General features: G+C 37.4%; 1 protein-coding gene across 5 annotated transcripts; it reads left to right on the top strand.

The window, feature by feature from the left end:
- Positions 1929 to 6723, top strand: LOC110436268 (serine/arginine repetitive matrix protein 1-like). 5 transcript variants are annotated; one of them, XR_002454079.1, is made up of 8 exons: positions 1929 to 2349; positions 3281 to 3373; positions 3442 to 3543; positions 4579 to 5004; positions 5089 to 5218; positions 5807 to 5923; positions 6015 to 6108; positions 6468 to 6723. XR_002454079.1 is itself a non-coding variant. In XM_021462842.1 (2 exons), exons 1-2 carry the CDS (start codon positions 1979 to 1981, stop codon positions 3285 to 3287), a joined length of 378 nt encoding a protein of 125 aa, XP_021318517.1. In that variant the 5' UTR covers positions 1929 to 1978; the 3' UTR covers positions 3288 to 3430. The 5 variants fall into 5 exon arrangements, 1 of the variants encoding a protein (XP_021318517.1); XR_002454078.1 differs by having other exon boundaries at positions 6015 to 6215; XR_002454080.1 differs by lacking the exons at positions 5807 to 5923; positions 6015 to 6108.

Below are 7504 nucleotides of genomic sequence, written 5' to 3'. Positions count from 1 at the left end.
GTTGATTTTGGGTGTTGGGCTGGAGTTGTAATTAATTTTGGGTCCCTATTTTTTCAGGCCAGCGAATTCAAAAATAGTTTATTGTTCCAATATAAAATCATGTACTATATCTAATTATATCTAATTATAGTTACTAAAACTATTTAAAATCCTATTTACAATTTTCTACATTTTCGTGTGACACGCACGTATCTATAAAACTATTTTTTGTGCAAATCATAAAAAAATCATTTTTAATGAAGGTGTAACAATAAAGTTCTAAAAATGTGGGGATCTTTCCGGACCCATAGTTTTGGCCTTCAAAAAAATTTTAGGTTTTAAGAAATCTATTCTTATATTTGATATCGTAGTTCTTGATTGAATCTAGCATGCTATCATGTCTATATATAATATAAATAAGGTCCAATTAGCCCTGTTTGAAAAATTTTGATTCTTTTTGCATTGTAGTACACTAGTACAGAGAGGCTCTACGCTGGCGGTGGAATTTAATTTTTACAGGCGGTTTCAATTAAAGAACACCTGTAAAAATAAATTGGCGGGCCCAACTCAAAAACCGCCTATGAAAATCAATTTTCACTGGCGGCATGCATTTCTACATGCGGTTCTCCTAAGAAACCGCCTGTAAAAGTCATATTTCTACAGGTGGTTTCTTAAGAAATCTGCGTCTAGAAATAATTTGAAATTGAATTTTTTGAGTTTTTCAAATGACCTCGTTTGAAAAAACCATCAAAACGAAAGTTGTAGATCTCAACAAGTTATGAAACTTTGTAGTTGATAATTTTTTTTATTGGAAATCATCTTGTCATCGAAAACTACGTTTGAATTTCTTAAATTTGAAATTCAAATTTTGTAAATGACCTCGGATGGAGAAACTACCAATATAAAAGTTGTAGATATTGAAAAGTTATGAAACTTTGTAGTTGATAACTTTTCCATTGGAATCCGCCTGTACAAAGGGGTGTGTACTGGTAGTAGTAGCCAAAAATTGTCCGGGTTTAGGCCCTGTTTAAATCGGAGATGAAAAATTTTTGGGTGTCACATCGGATGTGTTGGAAGGATGTCGGAAGGGGTTTTTAGAAACTAATAAAAAACAAATTACATAGGTCATCTGGAAACTGCAAGACAAATCTATTAAGCATAATTAATCTATAATTAGCATATATAGGTTACTGTAGCACTTAAGGCTAATCATAAACTAGGCTTAAAAGATTCGTCTTATGATTCTCAATCAAACTGTGTAATAAGTTTATTTTTTTATTTACATTTAATGTTCTATGAATGTGTCTAAAGATTTGATGGGATGGATAAAATTTTTTTTTGGTGGAGAACTAAACAGGGCCTTAAAAAACCATTGAAAAGCTTGTGCCGGCATGTATTTGAAAATTGAAATAGTTACGGCCTTGTTTAGTACACCCTGAAAACCAAAAAGTTTTCAAGATTCCCCGTCACATCGAATCTTGTGGCACATGCATGAAACATTAAATATAGACGAAAACAAAAACTAATTACACAGTTTAGCTGTAAATCACGAGACGAATCTTTTGATCCTAGTTAGTCCATGATTGGATAATATTTATCACAAACAAACAAAATTACTACAGTACCGAAAACTTTTCACTTTTCGGAACTAAACAAGGCCTACGTATATGTGAGATTGAGTCTTACCTGAGACGTACGTGGAAGTTGGCACTCAAAAATTCATCACGTGTGCGAAATCTGGCGCTCCAAATTACCAAAACTCAGCGCGCAATTACCAAAACTACGAAATTTTAGACTGCGCACGCCATCCTCCCGCGGAAAACAACCTTGACCGCTAATTACTCTCCCCTCTCTAATACACGGTTTATATTCCTAATAATCTAATTCGCATCACCGTACAGAGCCGCCGCCCCCCTACTACCTAGCGGTTGTTCGCATCACGATAGAACAGGAGCCACGCCGCTGCCGCCTCCTCGGAGGCCGCCTCCACCGAGGCACAATGCAGAGGACTGCACGCGCGCAGTCGTCGTCTACTACCGGTAGGTCGCCGCCGCCTCCGCGGAGGCCGTGTACCAGGAGGTCGCCTTCGCCGTCGCCTCCACTGAGGCCATGTACCAGGAGGTCGCCTTCGCCGTCGCCTCCGCGGAGGCCATCAACAAGGAGGTCGCCTTCACCGTCGCCTCCGCGGAGGCCGTCTACGAGGAGGTCGCAGTCTCCTCCGTCCAAGAAGTTGCAGTCTGCTCCCTCCAAGAGATCGGCATCTCCTCCGTCCAGCAGGAGGTTCTCCACTCGGTCCAGCCCTGAAGGTTTCATAGACACACCTCATGGTCGACAAGATGGACAGGAGAAGCAAAAAGATGACCAACGCAGGTACCTGTCGATATGCAGTTTATGTGCTGTGTTGTAGAATTTCTCTTAATCAATTGGTTGGTCATGTAATTAGTTAATTGAACTCTGTTTTAAAAAATATTATCCGTCATTTTTGTCCCTGTCATAAGAGGGTTCAAATTGCTTGTGTTGTTTAAAACTGAACATTTCAGGCTACAAAGAACTGAACCAAAGTAGTCATTTTGCAGTATTGTTTTGCCTTGGACATTGCTTTGCTTACATATTTTTGGTCTATAATTGTACTCGAATCAAACTCTCTTGTTAGATTAGTGTTATGTTATCGTTTCTACATATGGACAAAATAATAAAATAAACTAAAAATAATCCAACTTAGATTCACACTATCAGATATTACTTGACTTATAATCTGCTATGTTGGGATAATGGATGTTTCTGGGGTCCTGCTTGTAGCATATCTGTTTTTTTTTTTGAATAAAGAGAAGGTCTGGAGGTGTATGGGGCATTTCACATCTGCTGTTATGTTACGGTCATCACCATATTGAATGAAATTGGCACCATAAAGCTCTGTAGAAAATGATTATGCTTTTATTTGTGTTAGCAATGACAGTGGATCAGTACTCTTTGCTTAAACCATATTTTCTAGGCTTCAGAATAAGTGATACAACTAGGGTATGCTTGTTTCCTGGGAAGAGATAGGATAAGTGCACACATGATGTTATAACACTACTTTGAAAGAACAATTTACATATTGGGTTGAGGTACTGACCATAATGCATTCATTATGTTCATACTTTTTGTTCCCAAAATTGTTAGAAATTTGCCATATTGCAGTGGAGTGGCATTATTTGGTCTTGTATTTTGGGACCGACAAATTCTAGGTTCGACGCCTCTTACATAAGTGTTTATTGTCTGTATTTTTTTAGTGCTACTAACATATCTGTGTTTATATTAGGAAATAAGCACCAAAAACTCTAGCAATTCCCAGCATCGGCAGACAATACATCTTACAGGACCAAAACCTTATTCACAAGTTAGTTATGAGCAGGTAATGAAATGGAACCTAATCTTGTTCTTTTATTTAAACAGTAACAATGTTCAATTTTCACATGTTAGAGAAACCTAGAGACTGGTGAAGAGCCAGATGGTTTGATATTTTGGAGGAGTACACGCACCAAGGAGGGCCGATGGTCTTCTGATGCTGCTAAGGAAATATATGTAAGTGCTTCCAAACTTTTTATGTGGTCTCCTGATAGCATATGGTAGCTACTGTAATATTCGTAGAATTTTCTATGCAAGTCTTGTATATGGTCTTTTATGCACCCTTGTATCTAATAAAATTGAGAAAAGCATCAAATAATTTTATTTTATGATGGCCATCATATTTTCTAGTTTCTATGAGTTATGTAATTTGCCATGATATGGTTGGTATGGTCCAATTGTAAATTTGGAACGTTGTTAATTCTTCAAGTGAGATGTTGGTCCCATCTGGACAGACCTGAGGACTTAGAGAAGTTCACCTTACTAAGATGGTTTCCTGGGAAACTTATGAATACTAAAGTCGAAGATAATATCTAGCTGCTGTTCAAATTTGAGGTCATTTGGCCTAGTGGTTTCATAGTTATAGCTGTTTGATGTTAGTTCTCAGCTTTTGGGTGCTCTCTGTTTCAGCAGAGTAGTTTCTGTAATTTTGATATTTCGAAGGACTTAAGTTTTGAATCAGGCTCTTATGTCTGAACATTAAATCTTGGGAATTGTACAAGCTTTTCAGGATGTCCTCTTGCAAGTCATTCGGACTTATATATCTCCGGATATGATTTATTTTCTGTATAGCTGTTGCATGACCAGATTTCTGGGAACATGCTGGAAAGTAAGTTGCTTATGTTAGATGCTTTATGTAGTTATGTTCATTAAAGTGAGAAAGAATAGAACTGCACTACTCGGAAAGCTGAGTGTCCAATGATGTATGTTCTCATAACATGTTTTATTAATTTATCTCCAATGTCATACATATCTCTAAAATGCTAGCTTCATCTGTCCATTGCTTTTTACCTCTCAAGATGCTTTGCTAGTAATCAAATTTGCATGATTAACAAGGACATGTATTTGTGAGGAAGTAATCAGTACATGAATCTAACCTATACAGTTTGATTTCCAAAGTATCCATTTTACCTAATTATTTTCATACTTCAACTAGAACTGTTGTTGTTACTTTGCTAAAGTTGAAAAGACTAATTGTGTTCTTAAATTTAGGAAAGCGCCTTCTCTAAAATGACAGAGAGAATTGAGTTGGAAGCTTCTGTGATTTCGAAAGAACAAGAAAGGCGTATTCTTCATGAAACCTACAAGGAAACCACTGGATGCAAGAGCAAAAAAGGTCCTGGACATGGATACTTGGCAAAGTATCCGACCCGAAGCCAACTTATGAATGAACAAATTGAAGTGCAAACTCGTGCATCTGCATTAGCAGCAGCAGCCCAACAGAAGAATAGTGAGATGCAAGCTGAGGTAGATAGCTTAAAAGAACAGCTTACCGTTCAAGCCGCTGAGAGAGTGAAAGACAAGGAACAAATTGAGCAGCTGCAACATCAACTGGAGAGTACAACTAGCAAGATTAGAGAAGAACTAAGGCAAGAGCTTTTTTCACTAATCAAACAACAAAATCAAGCACTGCCTTTGGTAATAATTCTACTTCTTAATTGTTTCCAACATCTTTGATTTTACTAAAGCTTGATTGCTAATGTTTCTCCTTATAACTCCAAGCAAGAATGTTGCACCAACCACAACAGTTCCTCAGCCTGTAGAAGCAGCCACTAATCCTTCAGAATTGACAACTAATGCTACTGGTATTGAAAATATGGTTAGTGGAAATGAAGGTGCAGATTTAGCACAGGTATTATTTCTTGACAAATGCAAACTGCAATGAAATGGACACCTACATTTAATCTGATAAAATGTGTGAATCTTTTTTTTAAATATGAAGGCTGGTACAAAATCTACCCTGTCCCAGTGTTCGCCTAAACGGCCTAAACGGCCGATTAAACGGTCATTAAACGGTAAACGGTGGCAAACTGTTTTGTTTAGGGGGTAAACGGGAAATTAAACGGTTGACCGTTTAAACGGTCAAAAAACGGGGAAAACGGTCTAAACGGCCTACACGAAACGGTTGTAAACGGCTGTTTAAACGGCCGTTTAGGCAAACACCAGATGAATCTAGTTGAATTTTATATTAACAATTTGTATACTTAAATTTATTATATTTATAAATATATAAAATTGATTTGTTATATGCATAAATATGTATATTTAATTATTCTAACATGCATAAACATATATACATAATAAAATAAATGGATTTTAGTTGCATAAATATGTATAAATGATAGAATGATTGATTTTACATTAAAAAATATGCACATTTTTGTAATATTGTGTAAAACCGTTTAGACCGTTTTAATCCGTTTAAACACCGTCTAAACAGTTTAAACGCTAAACGAAGGGTGACCGACTGTTTACCGTTTAGCGTTTAGCCCTGTCCACACTTGATGAACCTGCTGTTGTTCCCACTCCCATCCAAGGAGCAGAACATGTGCAAAAGGTAATATGCTTCAAAATTTTAAGGTGCAGTTGAATAGATTCTTAGAATTGTTAAGTGCTAATTGCTCCTTCAAATCTTTTGGTTCTTACAGAATATAGCAGACAATGTATTGTTGAGCAAACAGAACAATATCCAACCTACTAGTCGCCTCACTCGCAGCCATGTCAACAAATCACTTTTCGCAGGTGAAAAAGATAAAGATAGTAATGAGACAGTGACATTTATTTCAGCACAAACACTTAGGAATACTGCTGCAAATAAAAAGCAAAATTTCAGAAAGAAATGAGGAAAGGTATGAGCAATGAGGTGTCATTTTAAGTTGTGGTCCATTTATTAACATAAACTTTGTTCACTTATACATATATGTTTGTTCACCTAACACGAGCAATAAAGAGTTCATGCCTTATATGTTTATGCTTTGGCTTTAGTATCCATTCTATTTGTTAAACCGAAAAATATTGTTGTCTATCATGTGTTGTATTTGTTTGATTGCATCTATGTGATCAACTATGTATACTAATGTATGTCATTTTGCCTTTTTCAGGAAGATCAACCTTGAGTCTTGCCAAGCTGAAATGAATCAAATATTGTGCAACAAGGAAGATGTCATATTTATCTGTGCTAAGAGACATGTTTTTTGTTGTTTATGATTGCTTATTTGTAGCATAAGTTAGTGGTTTGTAATGCAGTTTAGCCTTGCAATTACCTATTTGGAAATAGGAAGGCATTAGACTTCCTTACATTGTACAAACTATTGAATGCTTATGATCCAAGTTATTAATATGATTGACTTTTTGTGCCATTAAATTTTGTAATTTTATGAATTTCTATGTGATGAATTTGATGCAATAATTGGTTGTCCTAAACTCATGTCGATGCAATAGTTCGTATTGCATCCAACCTCATGTCGATGCAATAGTTCGTATTGCATCCAACCTCATATCGATGCAACAGTTCGAATTGCATTGAACATAACGTCGATGCAATAGTTCATATTGCATTTAACCAAAATGGTGATGCAATAGAACTTCTTGCATCGCATCAAAATGGTGATGCAATAGATTATATAGCATCGAACCTAATATGGATGCAATATAGTCAATTGCATCGAACGATAGTCGTTGCAATAGATGTATTGCATCAACAAGATATTGATGCAATAGTCTATTGCATCTCTCCATTTTGATGCAATAGACAACGGATGGACGATGCAATAGCTGCCTCTCGCATCAACCACAAGTAACCGATGCAATAGGCAATTGCATCAAGACTTATTGCATCCGCCAGCATCGAACGAGAAATTGATGCGACACCAAACTATTGCATCTATTTTAGACATATAACATCAAAAATTGGCTGGTGCAATAGGGTCAAAATTTAGTAGTGGTGCCGTGCTCGCGGTGGTCGAAGACGGGGCTCGGCGGAGTCTTGACGAGGACGTGCGGCGTCGCGTCGCTCGCTGTCTACCCCGGTGCGGTCGGGGTCGAGGCTTGGTGAAGCTCCTGCTCGGTGCTCGACGATAGTGGGGGCTCGGCGTCGGTGCTGTGGTGTCCGCGCGACCGGCCGTGGTCGTGGCCGCGG

The sequence above is a fragment of the Sorghum bicolor genome, chromosome 6, assembly GCF_000003195.3.
Source record: "Sorghum bicolor cultivar BTx623 chromosome 6, Sorghum_bicolor_NCBIv3, whole genome shotgun sequence".
Taxonomy (NCBI): Eukaryota; Viridiplantae; Streptophyta; class Magnoliopsida; order Poales; family Poaceae; genus Sorghum; species Sorghum bicolor.
This window is presented reverse-complemented; position numbering and strand designations above follow the sequence as displayed.

Excerpts from the sequence above, each read along its gene's own strand:
- LOC110436268 (XM_021462842.1), top strand. The coding sequence starts at position 1,979 with ATGCAGAGGACTGCACGCGCGCAGTCGTCGTCTACTACCGGTAGGTCG.